This window comes from Dromaius novaehollandiae, chromosome 12, assembly GCF_036370855.1.
Source record: "Dromaius novaehollandiae isolate bDroNov1 chromosome 12, bDroNov1.hap1, whole genome shotgun sequence".
Taxonomy (NCBI): domain Eukaryota; kingdom Metazoa; phylum Chordata; class Aves; order Casuariiformes; family Dromaiidae; genus Dromaius; species Dromaius novaehollandiae.
Genome location: NC_088109.1, coordinates 21,951,492 through 21,974,184, shown reverse-complemented (window position 1 = coordinate 21,974,184; position 22,693 = coordinate 21,951,492). Strand labels below are relative to the sequence as shown.

The 22,693-nt window shown below is 42.0% G+C and overlaps 1 protein-coding gene across 2 annotated transcripts in view; it reads left to right on the top strand.

Annotated features, from left to right (window-relative positions):
- RYBP (RING1 and YY1 binding protein) overlaps window positions 1–21,842 on the top strand; it is a 47,809-nt gene extending 25,967 nt beyond the window's left edge. For both annotated transcript variants that reach the window (XM_064519207.1, XM_064519206.1), the window contains exons 3-5: window positions 14,266–14,442; window positions 14,556–14,654; window positions 17,916–21,842. In XM_064519207.1, the coding sequence (XP_064375277.1) occupies window positions 14,266–14,442; window positions 14,556–14,654; window positions 17,916–18,168 (529 nt within the window). In that variant the 3' untranslated portion in view covers window positions 18,169–21,842. The remainder of the gene's footprint in view (window positions 1–14,265; window positions 14,443–14,555; window positions 14,655–17,915) is intronic.
- The last annotated feature ends 851 nt before the right edge of the window (window positions 21,843–22,693 follow it).

The window sequence follows — 22,693 nt, the reverse complement described above, 5'->3', positions numbered from 1 at the left end:
TTAACTCCGCAGCTTTATGTTAAAGGAACATGCTGAATGTTGTTGTTGTTCTTATCAATGCCTTTGCCTGTGTTAGAGAGCGAGTGATGGAAAACACCCAAACACTCGCTCATCCATCTTTTTTCTACCAGTGCTGGAAACTGTAATAGCTGGAAGTTTTGGAAGCCGAGGGCTGTTGCTAAGCAGACGTCGGTTCGTTCTCCTTCAGCCTGAGACTCTCCAGATGACATATTGTATTAGGCTGACAATTCCACACGTGTTGTGGGTCAGGCGCGCTGCCAAGCGCTCAGCGTTTAGCCAGCAGGGAAAAAAGGCATTAGGAATCCCAATAATCCACACATCAGTCTCTGTGTGCTGCTTGGTCAGTGGAGACCGAGCAAGTGAGCTGTGGAGAGATTGTGGGTATTAAGTGGGATGGGTAATGAAAGGCTATTCTGGCATTGATGTGAGACTCTTTAAATGGAAAATGACTTTAAATGATGGTGCCAGGATGGTTGGAGTGATTTACAGCTGGCACAGGTTCATAGTTTAACTGGTAGTTTTCAGCAAGACTAACCGCTTTCTCAGGATGGAGCACCGGAATGATTTCGAAGAATTTGAAAGAACGAACTTTTGTCTGGATTTGCTTGTTTTCCCTTCCTGAGAGCTTGGACCTGCATGATGGCAATTCAGGATTTTGTCTATATATGTTTGTTTGCCTATACATACATATATATGTGTGTGTGTCTACGTACAAGCCATGCGAGCATATCTAAAACTGCAAGGTAGTCATCACCAGGATGATAACATGCTTGCCGTACACCCTGAAAATATAATAAAATGAATGTTTTAGGTTTAAGATTACCTTATCTAAGAATGTTCTTAAATATTGGCAGTTTTGTGTCTGGACAAACAGTCATCGTTGTTATCTACAGGTCGGAAATGGACTTGCAGAGGATGCTTTTTGTTATGTAGGATAACGCTCGCTGCTAGTTTTGTTTAGAAAGGTAGTTGGTTTTTCTTACCCTACAATGTGTTAGGCCGATAATCAGTACCCTAAGAAAGAAACTGACTGTTAACTAAGTAGGTTTCTGAGGGTTTCTGGTTAGAGCGTCTGAACTTTATATCATAATATTATTCCTGGTAAATTTTGCAAGCCTCGGGATCGGTTCCCCAAGCCCAGTAGCAGTTATTTTGAAAGCAAAGGTTTTGTGCTTCTTGGGTTGTATTGTGATTAGCTGTGTTTCACACAGTTGCTTAAACAGGAGCTATGGGTTGCAGTTGAGCACCTGATTTCTGTTTGGGCTTTCACAGGCGGAAACGTGCACGTGTGTCCGCGACTGCTTCGCCCTGTGCCACCTGGCTGGAGCTGCTGCTGCTGTGGCCAGGCCTCCGGACGCTCGCATGTCTGCGTGAAGATACCAAACCTTGTTTAGAACGTATTAAAGGAAATCCCACCACTGATTACTTTTTAAAAATACGTTTTAGCTTGCTAGAAAAACTCAATTTCTCTCATTTGAGGAAAGCCTGCAGTTTCTGAAGTAGCTGAATTAAAATTGTCTTGCTCCGTGGGCTTCTTGTTTGCTTGTTTATTTATTTATTTTTTAATGGCATCCAAAGAGATGTAGGGGATATAGGACTATTTGGCATCTGTTGTAGAATAGGTAGTTTCTTATTTTGCTTCTGTGTGAATTTAGCCTTGTTAAATGATAGAGAAGTCTTTCTTTCTATGTGTGCGGTGCTCCAGGGTCATGCGAGTACAGCGAAACTTTGCTCTGATAAACTAGGCACATCCAGGGCTGCAAAGCAGCTCTGCAGGAAAAATACTCGGTAGAAATTTCTTAGTTGTTTTTGAGCAAAACTGTCATGCTTCCCTGTCTGAAGGGTAGGTATTTAAATCATCTACATTTCTCAAAGCGTAAGTATTATGCAGACTTAACCATTATGCTCCCAGGAGTGACTAGAAACCCCGTTACGTAGTAGTTCGTGCTAGTGACCGTCACTGCCAGCTCCGTAGGCTGTTTCAGTCCTGCCGGTGCTGGTCCTCAGCCAGCATCTAAATGGGTGACAAAGTGATTGCAAAAAATGACTCTTGATCTCTCTGGATCAGAGCTGAGTTACAAGGTATGCGCCAAGCTCTAAATTTAAGGTGAATTTGATACAAATTCACCTTATTTCAGAGTTAAAATCCACCTTTCATTTGTTAATAAAAATTATGGATATTGGGGACATGTGTTGTCAAAGTACAAACTCTGGACCAATAATACTGATGTGTAACTTGAAAATGTTAAAATCGCAGTCAACGCTTGTTATATGGCAGGTGGGGTTTGAGTTTCCTTGCGGAAGTGCTGATTTTGCAGATACAGATTAGACCATGTTAGACTTTCTCTGCCTTTGTTTAAAATAAAAACTGGGAGGCTCTCTGAGCGGTGACACTGTTTATGATGCTGCAATACTGAGTATTGTATGTCTGACACATGTTCAAATCTGGAGGTGCTTGGGCATGTTGAAAGAGAGAACGCTCTTAAAACTCAACCTGTTCTTTCTCCTTGTAGGAAGATAAGTTACTCTTTGCACTAACCCAATAGCATGCTTTTAAGAAGGATATTTTTGGAAATATATTTTCCTTATTAGCTTTAATATAGACTTAATAGAGACTTTAGAATTGTGTATATTTATAGTAGCTTGAAAGAATAGTTAATCATGTCTCAGGCCTTTCAAGCAGTACATTTGGCAGCTGCAGTCCCTTTTTTGTAGGGACCACGTTTTCAGCATTTCTCCGTCCTTGTGGCTTTCTAAGTTTGTGTCTCCTGGGAGGTGGCGGGCAGCCAGGTGCCGTTCGCGCAGCCCTGCCCTGCTTCATCAGCAGCCTCTGTAGCCTGCTTGCAAACGGGGCACCTGTGCTTCCAGGAGCTGATGAGATGCTCTTCTGCTTCCAAAAAGGCCTCCAACTGTCTCCACCTGAGCCTAAAGAAACAGCAAGTTAAAGCTGTTTTTAAATTAGTGTGAAACTTAAGTGTCTCGAAACCTTAAGGCAGATGCTCCCCGATGGGACACGTCAGGCTGAATTAAAGGGTGATATATACTTGACAATTTCCCTTTCTACTCAAAATTTCAGTGTCTGAAACTGAAACATATACTAGCAGCAGTTATAAAATGCTTTTGTAACATCAAGTCTGGTATTCTTATTTTCCAGCTGTAGTTAATGTTGTAAAAATTGTGGTTTCCTCAGATTTTCACTATTTTAATTCCTAATACGATAGCTATAAGCATTGGTCTTGGGAATCTGCACGTTAAACCCATGTCAAGCGTGTGCTTATCTTTGTGCTGCCAAATATACCTCGTTGCTAATTGGGAAGGTCTGGTGCTGGGTGTTTGCCTTCTTCAGGATTGTACATAGCTTAATCAACAGTCAAAAAGGAAGAAATATTTAAATAATGGTTTGTGTTGGAAATCAGAGTATTTTATTATATTCATCTTGGTTGCTGCCAGCATTATGAACAGTTTTTCAAATTTTTGCTATTGAGAGCAGCTTATTTTTGACAAGTGAGTAAAATCGCTTTAGTTTTATCATCATCCCAGTGGTGGTAGGCAGGTATATTTTGTGCTGAGGTTAGTGAATTTTCCAGGATAATTTTGTAAGTGCTTGTAAATCATGAAGCATTCATTTGGTATTTTGCCATTTTGCGGTAAGGTGTGTCTGTGGATGAAAACACCAGGAGCACAGTAAACTGTACTGTTTCGGTGTACAGTCTGATGAAATACTGATCTGAGTTTTCAGTGATGGATTAACAAGTACCTCAAAGAATGGATCAGTGAATGTATCAATAGTGTGGTGATAGTTGCAAAAAGTTGCAAAAATAAAGCTTGCAAGGCGCTTGCAACATAAAACTGGGAGTATTGGTGACCAAGGAAAGTTGCATACCTAAGAAAAATGATTCAGTAATCTAAAGGGCATCTTTTCGAGTTCAGGCTTGATTTGACCTTTATGTTTACAGTTGCACCTCATCACTTCTTAAAAACTCAGTTTTGGTTTCTGTATTTATTAGCTCAGTTTGTCTACTACTCTAAAACTGCTTCCCTATCAATACAACAAATGAGTATGAGACAATGTTTTTTTCTTTCTTCCCCTGAATGCTTTGCCATGGAGCTAATTGCTAATATTGGAAAGCACATGTTGAGGCGGGGAGAGGGGGAATCGTAAAGCTTTTCTTGCTGAATTGGAGCTTAGGGTCATGCTGCAATTTGGAACTGATGCTATTTTAATTTATTATGTATTGCAGATCTTGTATTAAGTGGGGAAAGATGTATTGTTCGCACTCTTTTTCTTAATTTCTGGGTTTTTTTTTTAATTCTGTCCTTAAATTCTAACCTTAGAGACTTATTTTTGTGTAAATTGAAAGATAAAGTAATGCATCTGAAAAACTATAATTTTGGTTGTGTAGTTTTGTCTTAATTTCCTATATTGACCCGAATAATTTTAATATAGCTTTATTGTATTTGCAAGTGTAATGAAGTTGTGATCCCTTCTTCTGTGCATTTATTTTAGAGATGCTTAAAATGTGTGTGCTTTATTCTGTAACTAAAGAAGAAGGATCGTTCAGGCTTTTCACCATTCTCGTCTTTCCTAGGTCTTATTTGAAGGGAGATCAGCAAATTAAGACAGGCCTCGTCCTGGACAGCGCATTCGGCTCCTCAGGACTGCGGTGGTCTCGCGTGTGTGCGCGGGCAGACGAGGGGCTCGTTGCCTCTGCTCGTGGCTGCAGGGTGGAGGTGAGAGGGGCCGGCAGCAGCTGCCTGGCTCCCACTGGATCCGGGCCAGGGATTTCCAGCAAGCGGCCGCAGAAAGCAGCTGCGGGGCCAGCGTCTGCTGGGGGCTCGCCGCATGCTCCGTGGCGACCGCGGGCGAGAGGTGGGAAATCCTCTGCCTCACCTTTACACGGGTGCCGCAGATCAGAGTGCGGGTGAGACTGCCAGCTCCGCGTGGAGTTCCCGGCAGGCTTGTGCTGTAAAAGGAAAGATAAAGATTGGGTACTTCTTTTAACCTTCGATGTGACTTTTGTTTTACCTACTGCAGAGATAATAAGTTAAATTTTACTGTGTTAGTGTTAAGTAAAGCTCAAGCTGTCTTTCGGTGACCAATGTTGCACATCATTCCTCATCATCACCACTGTTCTGCCTGCGCGTCCGGGCACCGAGAAGCCTGAAGAATAACTTTTGACTATTCCTTCCTGCCCACTTGTCACTTCCAGTTAAATAATTGCAGAGGGGAGGACCTTTCTCTCTAGAGAAGTGCTGTTTTGCAAAAGACCTGTAAAGGCTCTCTATTCTTATGTAAAGGAAGCTTTTTTTTGAGTTTTGCTGTGCTGTCTCACCTGCACGGTGTGGTGCTTTCTGCCGCTTTGCCGTAAGTGGAAGTGGGGGATCTTCCAGCGGGAATCGTGTGAGCGCGCGTGGGATTCTGCTCTGCTGGAGCTCGGCCCGTTTTGTAACGCTGAACCTGATGGGAAGATGCACGCGTTCCTTTTGCTGACTCTTCTAAGGCCTTTTGCCATTTCTTATATAAAATGCTCTCTCTAGCTATGCGGCCGTAAGGGAAGCGGGTCGGCTGGTGTGCTCTGGTCCTGGCATCCGACCTGCCCTTCAGGCAGCTTCAGCAGAAGCCTTGAGCCTTGGGACTCCTTTCCTGTTGGGATGTGTCTGCCAGGCCCTGAGTTTGGCAGGGTAAGGAGCACAGTGTAAGATGGTTTTTTGGTTTGCTTTGAGGCTGATGGTCCTGACTTGCTTTCCCATTTAGATTTGCGGTCGTGCCTGCGCTACCAGTTAAGAGAAACTGTATTTACAGTTTTGATTTTGACGTTGTAGTAGAATGAATATTTTGACAAATTATGTGGCTGCTTACAGCTTTATCATGGCAAAATTCTGGTCAAATCAGTTCCAGAAAAATCTTACGGTGCTGATTTTAAAGTATTTTATAATGGGATTGTATCAAATGTTGTATATCTCAAAGTAACAGTAAAAATATTCAAAAACTACTTGACTAGCCTGCTGACCAACCCTGTGGAAATAGCTTCATAGATGAATCCTGCAATTTGCTTAGTATGGGTTTTGGGATTTTTTTTTTACGCTATTTTTATTTTTAAAAAAGTGAGCATCCTTTCTGCAGGTATGGTTGAAGGCGCCTCGGATGGCATCCCGCTGATGAGCGAGCAGTGACCAGCCAGGGAGCAGCAAATGCTTTCTTCTCCAGTGCCTCTTACATGTGTTAAGTGCAGGTGCAAGCTTGCATTTCATTGAATAACTCTCCTATTCTTAATTTAAAGGAAAAAAAAAAAGGAGGAAAAAACCCAGCTTTGTGAAACCACTAAAAACTTAAATACTGTTAATCATTTTAAACTTTTAAAAGTTTGAAAACTTAGCTATTGCAGAAAATGTCCAAGGTGTGGGAAGTGACCCGAAGTCCAAAAGTGTCTGGCAGAGAAACATAAAGCTTGCAGTGCTTTTCCTCTGGAATCTGAAAAGCTCAAGGTTTGTTGTCGCAGCTAGGAACAGCTATCGCAGAGCGGAGGAGCCTTTATCTGTGCCTTGCCTATTCTTAGCCCTTCGGCGGAGGGGAGAGGCATCAGGCCAGAGCACGCTGAGGAGCGTGGAGGTTTTCTGGAGGTGGCCATGGATTTGAAATGCAATTAGCTTATTTTGTGGTGTGCAATTGTTTTGTTTGTGTCGAGTGATTATTATCTTTCACGTTTTCCCAAAATGTTCAGGCTTAACACTAATACTAGTCTTTCAAGCCCCTTTGCTGTGTTTTTGGATATAGAGTTAGTAGCAGATACTCCTCTCTTTGCAGCTGAGAGATAATTGTGTCATGCTGATGGTGTAGTGAAAAACTAAAATCTGCAACCCAGGAATGGATGTTTCCTATGTTAACTTCTTCATTTCTAGACATCTCTATTTTAAATAAAAGCACAGCAGTAGCATATCTGTGTTAAATGACAATTACATTCTTTCAGCAAAATATTGCTCCATCGCATATGTGTCACTCTTTGTCCTTACAGCCTTTTCAGTGCGTTTTGTCACTGCCTGCTTCTCTTGTGGTCTTGCGTTACTTGGAGAACTTCTCAGATGGATGTATGCAGCTTCCATAGCGCTGTGCAATTGTACACCAAGGACAATTTGTCCATTCATCTATTTTCTCATTGCTAAAGGGTGTGTGGTGATCACAGATGAGCTGCAAAGTAGGCACACAAGAATGAGTGCTCAGCCTGTCATGTTTGTGGCTTAATTTCTCTGAAGATTTGGTTCTTCTAGATAGAAAAGTCTTAAGGAGACGATTTTTTCCCCCCCCTGTTTAATGTCCTCGTAGGTTGTTTTCTACCCTTCCCGGTACCTCTCAGAAATATGCTGCTTGTATTATTGTTCTGGCACTGAGTGTTTTATAAACACTTTCACAGAAATACCTTTAGTTTTGTTTTTTCTTTGACTCATTTATTCATATGTTACTAGGGTTATTAAAACAATCGTGTATTTGGACTTTACACTACGCTGCACGTGAAATGCATTTCGTCAAAGAAACAGAGCCGCTCAGAGCTCTGGCTGTATCACCGCTTGCATCAAAGCTGGAACAGCGTGAAATTATCCAAATCCGCAGCACTTCGTGTTACATGAGGCTTTTGACTCTGAAATCCCACTTGATGCTACTTTCATTCTTCTGATAACACAGTTGTAGGAAAGTAAGAGCAATTATAATTAGATCCACGTTTCTGGGGATTGCTAGAGTCCCTTAAGACCCTGTGCGTCGCCGTGGGTATCAGGCAAGCTGCGGTTTCCATTCGGCCGGTGTCTTTGTGAGATGGATGGCTTGCATTTTTTTCGAGTAAGTGGGACCAAAGAAATCCCAAACAGATACAGAACTTAAGGTCACATGAAAAATATGGTGAAAATTATCCTTCTATATCCCTATTTAAATCCAGGACCAAGTAAATAACATATGAATGTGTGATTTGACCTTTTTTTTTTTTTGTAGCGACCTAGAAGGATGAGGAATAAAGAAGCAGAATTCCCGCTTCTGGATGCGCTAGAAGCAGTTAGTGCTCTTGAGGTAGTCCTGGAACAGGTTTTAGAGGGACACTTTGAGATATTGAAGAAAATGCAGGTGATGAGGCACTGGGAGGTATCGTGAGACTCTTAAAAGAGCCGCCTTGTTTCTGATTTCAGGAACACGGTCACGTATTCAGCAAGCCTTTCCTAAAAGCTCCTGCATTTATTCCACTTCCTGTGAATTCAGCTTCCCAGTGTCAAATAACATAACAGTCGTGGGGTATAGTCCTTTGCAGGCATAACATTTTTATTAACTGACCAGCCTGGAAAGTAATAAAGAGAATATTTGTGTGCAGTGTTTACAGTATTCATGGTAAAGACCTAGGTGTCAAAACCACACTGTGGATGGATAGATATATTTCATCTTTTTCACACATCAGTATTTCCTTTCTGCAAAGATTACTAATTGTTTTTCTTTCACAAATATCCGCTCTTGTAAGGCAAACTGCAGTTTAACAGCTTAACTAGTTTGAAGCAATTTATTGGTCCAACTATAGCTTTGGAAACACAGTTTGATTTTAGTTTTATTGCTCTTAGGTTTTGAGAGGGAGAAGACTTATTTATCCTCTTCACTTTATTTTTGAAAAAAGAAAATAGATCTTGCTGATTATTTGTCACTCCAGGGTTGGGTCTTGATGGTTAAGTCTTTACCCAGGCTGTTACTTTAATAGAAATTTGTGCAAGCAAAGCATAACTTCAGGTAAAAGAAACCTGCCTATTTTAGACACTTCTGCAGAAAAATTCTTGTAATGTTCATCCATTGGCATTATCACAGCAATCTTAGTTTTCTCATTCATGTTGTAGAGCTTGTGTGTGTTTTGAGACCACTGTGGAGATGATTTTTGTAGCTGGAAGCAAAGCTTTGTTTCTTGGGCAGTTGCTTTTGTTTCAGAGGTGGCATGTTGCTGCTTTAAGTACTCCTAGAGGAAAAATATCTGCCATGCTCTCCTTCCCCACTTCTTGGTTTGAGCCAGCCTGGTAACTCTTATTCCTGTTTGAGGAACGACTCCTTGATCTAAAATCTGGGCTAGCATGAAGGACCTGGCTGGCTGAGCGCTGCAGCTGCTGTTTCGAGGCTGCCTATGAGCAGTGCTGGCTTTGCAGAATGCTTTTGCCCAGGAACCCTGCACAACTTTGTGTTATGTAATATGGCATTATCTTCTCTGTGCTTGAGAGCACTCACCAAGTATTGGACGCAGAAAAGGCTTAATGGTGGCTGCCAACGTGTCATAGCACTTTTCAGTTTACAGGGATCCAGACAGGACAGGAATTCAAGTGGAGTCTCTTCTGCCCAAAGTGCTGCAAGTCACCCATTTGTCACTGCCCCCCCCCCCCCCCCCATGTCAAGCATCTTCTTGTTCAGGTTGGGAGGAATTCGGTGGTCTGCAAAAGAGGCAGAGTACTAGCAGCTCGGTGTTTGATGTCTGCTTAGGAATTCATGAAAGAGATGATGTAATACTAAGTGTTGCATCTGTCCAAATAATTTTTTTGGAAGTTGAGTTTCGCTAGCTGTGGTTTGTGTGGAATGCTCTTACTTCTACCTTATGCTAAGTGACAAGACAATTTTTCCTGAAGTGTTGAGCCCTGGATGGAAAGCTTAGAATAGAGGCTAAGCGGGGTTTAGTTTTGTTGCTTAGCCATATTCTTGGTTACGTGAATCGTTTCAGTGTTACAGAAAGTAAGTTGAACAGCAGGATTTGGGGTAAAAATGGTTAATAGTTGTTTCTGGGGCTGTTTATTCTTATAAAAAATGTGAAAAGGGGCTGCAAGTTTCTGTTCAGGTTCCTCTGCTGCAATGTTAGCTTATTTTAAAATAAAAATAGCATATTTGGGTTGCAGCAGCAATCTCCTTTCTGGAGATTGCAAAAAATGCCAGATGGGAACAAAACTAGGGGCAGGGAGACTTGGACACAGTGTGGTATTGAAGAGATGAAAAAAAGGAATCCTGTTTTTGTGACTCTGAGTTCTGCAGCACAAGCCAGAGCATGTTAATTCATTGTAGTCCAAGTAGAAATGAGGCTTGTTTCTCTCCCTCGACTTTTTCCTGCTCTTATTCTGCAAAGAAAAAGGAATAGGATCCACTACAAAGTGTATTTATGCTCGCTCTTCATCTCTAGAGAGCAATGTAAGCTGTCTGCTACAACAGCTGGAGAAGAATGCACAAAGCTCATGAAAAGGGTCATTGTTGTGACAAACTGTGATAATATGATGATATATATGTATATACGTGTGTGTTATGTGTGTATATACACGTGTGTGTAGGCAGAAGGTTGCTAAGTGGCACATGAATCTGTGCTAGGCTGGATCAGTGTTAGCCCTTGAAGTGTGTGTGTTTCTGGTAGGCAGGGAAACGTGGAGCAAATTTTGGATATTGCAGATGCTTTACTTGATTGTGGTTACTATGGTTATAGTTTGCTGTGGTTAAAAATGTACTGCTGCACTTGTTTTGCTTGGCTTTTTTGTAAAGGACTTGTAGCCAGTGAATCCTGGCTGTAGTAGTAGCGTAAGGCCTTGTTGGAAGACTGCACTATTATTGTTATGCCGGTTGCTTAACTTTTTTTTTTTTTCTTTTTTTTTTTTTTTTTTTTAACCTTCCTAAGATCGCTGCAAATGTGGATGGAATGGCCAAATTGGAAAGCTATTGTTTGTTGGAATTATTTAAAAAAAAATCTGCTTTTTCAAGTACAGCAGACTTTGGAGCATGTTGTGTATTAACAGGAGTCTGGGCCGTTTCTGCTCCCTGGCGCTGCGTAGGAAGAGGAGCCCTATCGATAGGTCTGGGCCCTCCCCTTTCCCGCAGGTCCCCTTTTCAGTGCGAGCTTCCTCCTGCTCCCTCCTCGCTTTCAGTTTTGTTTGCTGGTACTGTAGTCATCTTACGGCGTAAGAAGGGATATGCAGACGTGGTTTCTGGAGAAGTTGCGCTAGTCGCGTCAGTGACTCTCCAGAAGATGATAAAGCTTAATAAACGTAGTGTGCTGTCAAAACCACACAAAGTGTGGGGAGGTGCCTTTTTTTTTCTTTCTTTTTTTTTTTTTTTTTTTGGTAGTAGTAGTAGTCCCTCTCTGGGGAAAAGCAACAGTATTTTGAAATGCCAATGTGATTATTATTATTATTATTTTTAAGTTAAGTTTCCATTTCCCAAAGTGCATCTTGCCGCAAGCAAGCGCAGTGCTGCTGCGACGCTGCGGCAGCAGCGTGGTGGTGGCTGAAGTCGCAGCGTGCGTGGAGGTGACGCCCCAAGCAAGCGGGTCAGAGCCGTACCGAGCAGCAAGCTTCCCTGGAGGTGTTCTCCGATTCCTGCAGTGGGATTCCCCGATACACTTCGAAGATAAAATGCTCAAGCACAAACAGCTAGAGTTTCCCATTTAACTGGTTGCCTAAGCAGCAAATAAGCGTAAGCCAGGGTAGAAAAGGCAGCTTCAAGCATTAAGGTTAATCATGTAGGGAGATGGTATCTGCCCTTTCTCCAAAGATTTCTCAACATTTTCTTTAATATGCGATATTTATAGGCAAAAGGACATGAAGATCAAGAAACAGGGTGTCAGTGTCCTTTATTATTATTATTTAATCTAACAGCATCCACAGCTGATGAGGAAAAGTTTCCGGATCCTGCCGTTGCTGGAGGAGTGAAAGATGGCCAGGTCGCCTTACGTGAGCTACTCTACCCGGCTCCTAGTGCGATTGCATCGACCCGAAAATCTTCTCCATGCAACCAGAACATTTTGGTTTTTCTATTTGTCCATTCACTGTCATGCAGGCAGAAGTTGCAGCATGCTGGGTTTTTAAATGCAAGGATGCAAAATAGCCCCAGTATGCCACTGAAAAACTTAGCAAGTTGTTACTTTTTTATGGTGATTCCTCCGTGGGAAGAATGCTTGTGGAAGTCAGCTGATACATGGTGTCCTTCTGCAGAGGTGTTGGTAACTGGAGTCTTGCTCTGCAGAGCAAAACACTGTCTCGTACTTTTTCCCTTCTTCCCCCCATTCCCCAGAAAACAAAGCAAAACGAAAAGGCTGTTTGAGTTGCATTCGCATTATGTTGGTGCGTGAGCTGAAGACTGGGAGGATTTTCTGGTTCCGTGTTGGGCTGAAGCCGCTGTATGAGAAGTGTCCTGGGAGCTGCTCTGTGCAGCCGTTGCCTTCTTGATCTGATCCGTAAAACCTCTCAGCGCCAGGGTTATTTTAACGAAGCCTGGAAGGTGGAAGGGTCAGGGCACCTTTGTGCCCTGGGAAGTGTGTGCCGGCTGTCGCGTAACGTGTGTTAGAGCTTCTGCGCTGGGTGAAAAATGCATCGCTGTTCCCGAAACTGCTCCCTAACGTGGCTCCGGTCTGTCGCGGAGACTTAACCCTAACAACGTGTCACAGCAAAGTGAAATCCTTGGATATACGTGGCTTTGGTAGGAGCATCTTGGTGCCGTTGTACAGAAAGGCAGTCTGAAGAGAGGCTTGTTAGATGTTTGGGTTTTCACGTGCTTTGTGTTTCCGGGGTACATTTCAAATGTAGTCAGGGATGTAACTGCAGTGTGAAAGTCACGTTTCGGCCAGCTTTAAAATCTAAAGCGTAACTGTGTCAGTGAGGAGCTCAGTGAAGGTGGCTGGTCTCTCCAGATCCTGGACGGGTGTCTGAGCGGCATGACCGCTATTAGCGTAAATTGTGTGTCGACTATATGAAGAGAGATGAACTTGAGACCTCTGTGCACAGGTAGAGCTCTAACCCTCGGATTCCCATGTGCTGGGTGTAGTTTTAGGAAGGCAATTGCCTACTGCGTACAAAAGGCTTTCGTGAACAGCCTGTTATGGTCTAATCTATGCAGAAAATTGGAACTGTATTTATAACCAATATAACAGGTATGGACAAGTGTGACCAACTGTCGCAATTAGTGTTCAGCCCATAACTGAAGACTAAGATGGCTGAAAACCTAGTTTGCTTCTCCTCCTCAGTTGTGTGGACGTGGGGAGCCTAGATCTGTCTGGCATGTGAAGGGGTTGGATCGATCACACGTGGTCCGCGTGCCACCGTGCCAGGCCACAGCGAGAGATCTCACGTTGTTAAGCTAAGAGGAGATGCAGGTTTGGATGAGGTGTGCAGAAGACACTAAGGTGTATAAATTTCTGTGACACTATGCGAGGACCAAATTATTAGTTATATGCCAAGGTATGTTTTCTTGTATAAATCACAATTTGAAATGAAAACTCTCTGAAAGACAGGGGTTTTTTGTGTATTTGGTCCCCCCCTTTTTCTTTTTTTGCTCCAACCTCTGAGTTTTATTCCTAGGAATTGCTTCGTACCTGCGCTGCCCTTTGGACTTTGTTAATTCACTCAAACTCAAGGCGGCTGCTGCTGCTGGTCCTAGCAGAAATGGGTCACTTTGTCCCAATTTGTCTTGTGTTGCCACTTGCTATAGGTAGGAATAGCAGTGCTTTTTCTCCCACGCCACAGCCCAGCAGGCACATCCTCCCGCACCTATAGTCAGTAGGGCTTCTGAGACTCGCCTCGTGCTTTGGAAGAGCCTGACTCTTTTTTCTGCCTCTTTTTCAGTTTAACTGAATATACATTGTATAAATCACTGAGCACTATTCGGAGATTGCAGACAATTGTGTGAAGACAGCGTGTCGGAGGCTGGCACAGCCTTTCCTCCTGACGGAGCAGTGAATGCCTGTTTGTGTTTGTTTTCTCTGCAGTGAATTTCAATCTCGGTCTTCGGGACAAAGTAATCTCAGTTACCTTCTGTTGTTCTTTGTTATCCATGCTAAGTTCGCTGCTTCAGGGAACAAGACCTCATTCGAAAAATTAAATTGAAAGATATGAAGGAGACTGATTTTTATCAGCAAACTTATTTTTATTGTTACCTCTTAAAGTGTAGCCACGCTATGTGGTTGGCAACTTCTTGAAAGCTGCTTTTCAATATTCTCCCAAAACTGTGAGCTGTGATTTTATGAAACGGCTGAAAAAAGGGAGCTTTATATGACTTAAGAGGCTAAAAACTGATGAAACAGCAGTTTGGAGTAATTCTTAATTTGAAAATTTCACACTTGTTTGGTAGCAACAATAATACCTGACGTTAAATAAGGACATCCATTCGGTTCTTTCCCGATTGCTGAAATAGATCTTCACAGTGCTTTTGCCAAAGTCACTTTTGCTGTGTAAAAATTGATTGTGAATCTTTTTTTTTTTCCATTCTCATTATAGAAAACCTAGAATAAACTCTCAGTTGGTGGCACAGCAAGTTGCCCAGCAATATGCAACCCCACCACCACCTAAGAAGGAGAAGAAGGAGAAAGTGGAAAAACAAGACAAAGAAAAACCTGACAAAGAAAAAGAAATTAGTCCAAGTGTTACAAAGAAGAACACTAACAAGAAGACTAAGTAAGTTTCAAGGATACTCTATTAAATGTGGAGTGATTTAAGTAGTACTGCATGTTGATTAAGTGTGGTTAATCTAACATCATAATCTTTCCTCTCCCTTCCAACTCTTGCAGACCAAAGTCGGATATTGTGAAAGATCCTCCTAGCGAAGCAAACAGCATACAGTCTGGGAATACTACAACAAAGACCAGCGACTCAAATCACACTTCAAGGTAACTTTATCAAAAAGTTAAGTTCTCGATATCTGAGAATGGTGTTAAATAGCATACACTTCCCCCCCCTCCCTGGTGGACCGGCAGGGACAAAACACTGTCCGTTATCATGACGAGACCATCAGTGGTTATGAACTTCCTCCATGCGTAAGCACTCAAACACTTGTCCGGTGAGGGCAGATTCAAGCACTGAAAATATTTGTCATATTAGCCACTCAGTTTTCGCTTCTCTGCTGAAAGAATCATCTGTGAATTGGGTAGTAAAATTTTTGATTGCAAAACACTGTGCAAAAAAAAATATCAAAATTAACCAGCAATTATAATGGTCCTTATCAAATTCTTAACTTCATTCCCTTACATTCAGTAGCAGTGAATGAAGGTTGCTTCCTTCCCCCCCCCCCCCCCTTTAGAAATCAAACACTGTAGTTATCAAGATAATTCTCTTGAATATTCTGGAATTAAGACTGCGTGAACAAATTTGTTAGAATCTTGGCATCAACAAAAAATATGGATGGTGGTTTTGTATTTTGTCTGGGTTTGCACTGGTTGCTTGAATAGGTATTTTTGAATGAGTAGCTATCTATGGAGAGAGTCCTAATCTCACCTGTACTGATATTCCGTGCTAGTTCTTTAAGTAATGCTTTGTGCTTTGTTTCCTAAATTGTCAAATCCTGGGCCAAAGTAGTCTTTGTATTGTTGAAGGTGTAAAGCTACAAGAGGCAGAATTCACGTGTGTACTCTGCCTATGTGAGCTGTGTAGGAATAGCATCTTTTTGGAAACACTTTTCCCATTTGGCCATAAACATTTTCAGCTCTAAAAGGGGACGAGGAGCATCAGAACGTTTAATTTTGCAAAATCTGTAAATGGGCCAATCCATTCGCTTTCTGTAGAAAGAAAAATTTGTGTGCATGTGCTAGAGAGATTGTCTCGAGGTTTCCGTCTGTACTTAATCTGCTCTGTTGTACTGGGGAGGCCACCTAAAACCTCCTGCCGAAATGATTGGAAGGTTCCGTTCTAAAACTGACCTGGAAAAAAAATCTGTGTGAGCAGGACTGTTCAGAAATCCTGTACCTCTTCGCTTTGCTTCTCTCCGTTTTTTCCATGTTCCTTTTTCATTATGCTCGAGGAGGCATAGAAAGTTTCATTCATGCACTGATGCATGGTTTCTTTCAAAGGGTCTCAGTAGCAGGAGCTTTTCCAGGCAGAGTTTAGTGCAGCTTGGGCCATGTGAACTCTGTTGAATGTCATCTCATTTTTTCACAACGCATAACTCTGAGCGATGGCTCCTGACAAGCAATAGCAGAAGTGCGTGTCCAACGCTGGGGAGAGGTGCAGGCAGTAAGGTCGCTTCCAGTATCTGGGCCAGCATTTTTTGACTGTTACCGAGTACAAGAGAAAACAAATGACCCCATCAAATTACAGGAAGAACTGGGTTTCCTAGAGGAACTTGGAGCTTAAGGAGGAAAATACATACGCTTACTACACTTCCTGGCATGTTTACTGCTGTTTGCTGCCGAGTCTTTGGGGGCGGTCGTAATCTGCTGCGACAGTGTCTGAGAGCTGACGACAGCCTGCGAATTTGCTGAGCTAGTTGGCTTTGCTTGTTGCCCACAAACAAGGTGATGCGGTGATTTCGTCCAAGTCTGTGGTTACGTGTTAAAATTGCTAACTCTCGCAAGTGCGTATGTGCAACGCACGCACAGGGGTGTGCGTGTCGCTGATGCTGGAATTTACTAAGCACAACTACTGTTTTGAAACGGCTAGTCCGTAAACGGCGGGGCCATTTCAAGACAGAAGTCTTAGTGGTAGTTACCCCAGCACGATGATATTTTAATTATATTTTCAGCCTATTAGAAATGCTTTTCCTATTGTACTTTTTCAAGCCTGAAACTGCCTCCTAGGTTAGATGTGAAAATACTATTTTTGGTGTAGTAATTCCTTCATCGTTTTTGTTAAGGAAGCTTTGCAGAAATATAGTTGTTCATTAATATTTTCTTCTTTCTGTCTAGTTCTAGAATATCACTTGGTTAAATATAGCATATATGAAGCCAGCTTAATTTCCTTTTTTTTAAGGTCGTATTAGCTTCATATGCAGCGTACACAGAAGAGAAAAGGATGATTGATTTAAAAGCTAGAGCTTGATCCCAGAGTTATCCTGTCCTTCCCTCTGCCTCCTCAAATTAGTTAGTTCTCAGCAAGCTACTTCTCACTGATGTATAAAGACTCTCCTTTGTAATTTCCCTATTGGGAATATCCCTCTTGGGTCTGACCCTTAATTAGGAGCAAAATTGGTAAATTGCAGCAGTCGCTGCAGCTGACTTGGGATTTGTTGGTAGAGGAACGGCCAAGGTATTTGCAGTACTTGCCTTTAAAGTTTGTCTTTAAAATAACTTTGTTGCATCAGAGCTTTGGACCAAACCCTGAAATGCACGTGAATGTCAGCTTCCCGGAGTCTAGACCCTTATTAGCTACGTTACTAATTGAATGATAGCACAGCATGCAAATTACTGAGATAATCCTGAGCTATAAATACCAGGGTGTTCTTTCCTGTTTTTTCTCCTAGCTGAAAGAGCTAGCTGCAAGAAGTATCAGTGTACGTTCTGGGTTTTATTTACAATAGCCCTGTTCCAGAGGGAGCGTTTTGAGCAATTTTATACACGGGCTGATTGGGCATCTGATTTGTATAAACTCCAAGCAGCTGAAAGAGAAGCCAAGCTGTCCCAGTGCCTGTGTTGTTTGCAGCTGCAGAGTTCCAGTATGGGAATGAAAGAGCCGTGTTCAAATGCTTTCATGTGGTTTTGTATTGCGGAGTCACAGCCTTGTCTCATAACATCAGGGCACATGATGAGATGGAGGATTCAGATAAGAGAATTCTTTCATCTGCCCCGTGGGGAGGAGATCCTTCGCGCTCTCTGGCTCCTGTCTGCATGGCTCTGTTGTAGTGTCCTCCTCCTCGGCTGAGCTGGATTAAAGATAGCAGCCTGGAGCCCAGCGCTCCTCGCAGAGCCCTGCAAGACAGGTCTTTCCTCCGGGACCGAGCAGGCTGCTGCAGCCCTCGCAGACTGTGCCGTTGCAGGGAGCAGAAGGTCGAACCTTCGTCCTTTGCACTGTGCTGTGCAGCATTTGCTACTGCCTAGAGTCTCTCCCTGATTAGTGCTGTCTGTGCAGGCGAGTGGAGGATGAGTCACCAAGTTTGTCATTGAATTTTTTTTTATAATAAACTTTTCCTTTCTTTTAAATACTTTTTAAATTTCTTCTAGACCCAGACTGAAAAATGTGGACAGAAGTACTGCACAGCAGCTGGCAGTCACAGTGGGAAATGTCACAGTAATTATCACAGACTTTAAAGAAAAGACTCGCTCCTCGTCCACGTCGTCTTCTACAGTGACCTCCAGCGCAGGATCAGAACAACAGAATCAGAGCAGCTCTGGCTCTGAGAGCACAGACAAGGGCTCGTCCCGCTCCTCCACACCAAAGGGGGACATGTCGGCAGTCAACGATGAGTCTTTCTGAAAAATTGCACATGGAGTTGTGGAAACTATGAATCAGGGTATGAAATTCAAACACTCCACCTGCCCATGCTGTTCAAATCCTGGAGAGCCTCTTCTGTGCTTGAACACACACTTTCTTGGACATCGACCTCTTACTGATGCAACCAGGATAATTTCTGCTTGCCATGGGCATCTGGCCACCAAGGAATTTCTCACCCTAACGATTACTCTTGACACTTTTATGTATTCCATTGTTTTATATGATTTTCCTAACAATCATTTATAATTGGATGTGCTCCTGAATCTACTTTTTTATAATATCTGCTGTGCACAATTTTCCATGAACATTACAACTTTTTGTTTTGGGGTAGGGAGCGGGTGGGAAGGGAAGGGGGCTTTATTTATTGCATTCACAAACTCCATCCTCTTTCAACATATCCTTTTTAAGTTCAGTTCTTCTTCCAGTTATACTGTGTACTATCAGTTTTGATATAAATTATATATAAATATATATATAAATAAATATATATAAAGGGTTATTTGAAACCAATACATGGAAACGCTGGTGCTTGAAACACTGTGAAGTGAAAAAAATATTGAACAGTTAAAGATCTGGGACAGTCCCCTTCTGTGAAAGTGCTGAAACCGAAATGGAACTGGTCTTAGGTGAGAAGTGCGTTCCTGAAGGTTTGAACCTAGGTGGGACCCATTCTCTCTGTTGTTCCTTCCCCATTTCTTCTCTAATTAACAGCAAAAATGTACTGGACAGACGGTTCTGAATTTTCCGCATTGGGACCCGAGATTAGACGATTGCTCCGGATAGCTTGTGTTTCCAGTAGGGCAGCTCAGAGTGACGGCTTGCAAGCCCCGGTCCGATGGGAGGGCAAGCGCTCAGCGCGAGGCTGGTTTCAGCGTGCCACAGGTTGATGTACGTTTTGGTGACGCAGCCGTTGCTGTGTCTTGCATAGCCAGTCCCACAGAGGTTTGGTATTCTTAGACTGATGAATTTCCTGCATTTTCCATGCTGTTGGGATTACGTTTTTGTTTGAATTTGATCTGTTTTCCAAGAGCGATTCCTGTACAGTTTATCACCCACTGATGACGTTAGGCTTGTCAGCGTTTGGACACTTTGGATATCCTGCTGTGGAAACAAAAGTTGTGAAAGCTTTCGTGCTGGCAAGTAAGCAACAAGTGCAGCTCATACTTGCAACCAGTATCTCCTTCGTTCTTGCTCTAAGGCTATTCAGACCCCCCCCCCTTCACCCCCCCCTCCAGCCTGTTAGTGTTCCTTTACAGTTTACCTTCCATGCATTATCCTGCTAAAACACTAGTCTGAAGAGGTGAAACAAACTTTTTTTTTTCTTTTTTAATAACCTCTTTTGGCTTTTCGTCCTTACTTAGTGGCCCCAGGGTGCTTTGCCGTAATTTCAGGCACAGAGACTGTGGCTTTACTTGACATCAAATACATAACTTTTGGGTATGACAGAAGAGGGCCACTTATTGGCAACTTTTTGCCAGCATGTTATGTTGTGAATTATTTGGTTGTTTGCTTAGCAAGAAAAATTTCTCTTTGTGGAGGCGACTGATCTAAAATTTCTTTTAAAATGTGTGGTTTTGAGTAGCAGACATAGGTTCTTTTCACGCTGGTGACAGAAATCTGTGATTAACCCATTACGACCTCTGCTCGAAGGTACGTGCAATGGCAATGCCTTTGCGGCTGTGGTTTTCTTCTGCGTACGTTAGCATGGGCACCCCGATTTAATTCTGCTTATATTCACCATATAGGCTGTCTTTACCTTTTTAAGCATTTTTAAAGTATTTATTAAAGAACCAAAGGAAACCAGATGCTTCCTGTGAGCATCATGACAATTTATTATACATAGTTTTAAATACTATGAATTTCTCAATCCACATTTTAACATTAGTGGGATATTGCAAAGACATTCCTTTTCCAGTTTTTACTGTTCCTTTATGGGTCTCAGGGAGGGTAAACTGGTCAGCCATATTTATTTATTTTACTGAAATGTATTGGAATAATTTTTTAAGAGAGATTTTTGAAGATGCCCCTGAACTTGTATATTTTGCACTGCTTTATAAGTGATGCATTATTAATTAGGCTTGCCTGCATTTTGGCCTTGATCCAGCAAAGCATGTAAGCAAGTGGACAGTCCCCCTGCCTTCAGTGGGACTAATTCTGGTGCTTAAAGTCAACCACGTGCTTGCATTCTGTGTTGAATCTGGGAAATTGTGGGGAAAAAAGAAAAAAAGAAAAAAAAAAAAAAGCATTGTGTGTACCAGGAAATTGCTTCTTTATAAAGTGAATGGACCTGTAGATTAGTTGAAAAAGCTTTAACACAGTAACCAGCTACTCATAGGCTGCCGATTGAGTCAGTAAAATCTGTTTTTTGGGTGTGCCTCCTTGATAAAATAGCTTACTATAAATAAGTGGGAAAATTTTTTTGGAACAAGTGACCTGGAATTCTGCATTTAATGGAAATTGCTCGCTAAGCGTTGGACTTAACCGGGCCTCACTCTTAGCTCTTGTGTTGTGGATTTGAAGGATAGTGTTTACTTCTACACTTAATTTCTGAACTTGACGCCCCCCAGGCATGGCTGGAAATGGAATTCCCTTCTCACGCTGCATCCTTAGGTTATCCTGCTATTTTGGGGGAGCATGTTTAACTAAATCAAAGAACAAAAACACTAGTTTAGAGGAAGGACCAGATTCTTGGTATTCAGTGGCACAGAAAGCAGGTAAGTAAAGCACAGTGTTATGTTTGCGAAGTTTCAACTTTTACACAGACACACACACAGACACACACAGACACCAACACGGCTTGCCTGACTTGCTCAGTTTGACATAGTTATGCAAAGGAAGAATAAAAGCATTTTACACAAACAGGCTATTTATTTGAATTGGGACACTTTGCTTGTTTCAAATTGGACAGATCTAAAATTTGGCAGTAGCTTCTGTGAGTTTATTTCCACTGAGATGTTTTCACCTGCCTTATCAAGATCATTCTCAGTCTACTTTTTTAAGCTCTACCATAAACTTAAATTATTGAAAATTTATTAATTGCTGACTATATAATAACCTTTGCTTGTATGTAACCGAATGGTTTTAAGAGCCAACATTTAGAGTATGACAATGGAGCTGAACAGTTTTTAATGCGCAAGCAGTTCTGTTCTTGTGTATGACTTGTAACCTTAATTTACTGTGTAAAGATGGTTACATTATTTCCTTAGCTTTGTTTGTTGGAGACAAATATAGAATGCTTGTTTAAGTATGTCAAAACATAATCTTATCTTGTGGATTTTTATGTTAATGTATTATACGAGCTATATTTTTCATTTGCCCAGAAAGACAGCTTGTATAACGCTTTTGAAAGTTTTCCCGCTCTGTAAAGTCTTTAGAGCTGACAGTCCTGTTAGGTTTGTTTTAATCTTCATGCTAAAGTGTCAATGGTGGTTTTGTGAACTGGTCAGAAATTCACAGGTCTTAAATGTTTTCGGGAAATTTATATTGGACACTGCTCTTTGTCTAGCAAATAAAAGATGTTAATATATTCCTGTTACTGGCATGTGCACGACTGTTATTAGAAGCCACTTTATCATTTTCCTGCTTTAAATAGAAATGTCTATTTATGAATTCTGCTTGTAGTTTTTTCACAAATAAAATAGTAAAATTTAATTAAATCTGCAAGCTCTCTTTTTTGGGAGATGCCAGTATTCAGAGAAGTGAAGAGTCCTGTCGTTGAAGCAATTTGTCATTCCCGTACATCTTGAATGGGAGCCGCGGCTCCCCTGCCCCGGTCCTGCAAACACAGATACGTCAGCCGTGGGTAAATCCTTTTTGTTCTCTGGGACTAACCAGCGAGGAAAGCTCGTACTGGATGTGTTTGCAGAATTTGGGTTCTGTTACTTGGAAATAATCGTTTTCCCCCTTTCTGTGGCTGCAGAAATGGTGAAGCTTAGTGCCAAGGACTTCAGCGAGAGCCCGTGGGAGTTCATTGTGTTGTCTTGTGCTAACAGACTCCCAGGAGTAAAATTACTGAAGTTTAATTGAAAGTCTAATTACATTTTTGTAATGTAAAAATACTGGTATTTTGCAAACAGTATTTCCTTCCTCGGCCTAGGAATCAAGATGCTGATACAATGTAGATTACTGTACTTCTAGTTCAGATTTTTTTTCCCATATGAGACTGAAAACACTTGATGCAACTGTTCAAAATTCAGAGTTGAAAATTGAGAAACGAAGCAATAGGTAAAATGCAAAGAAAAGCCTCTTACTCAGGAGTTGTTGCTCAGGAATATGAGGCCAGGTATTAAACTAAAAGTAGCTTGGATATTTCTGTATGTGTGGCGGGGGGGGAAGCATGTGTTACAACTAGCGTAGTGTATTTTTTTTTTTTTTTAAGCAACCTCAAACAGACTCTTAAATGCTTTTAACCTCAGCTGGAAATGATTCAAAGTGCTTTGTGCCAAGAATAAGAAGAAACAGGAAAGGCAGTGGTTGTCGTACAGCCCCGAAAGGCGCTCGCTCGGCG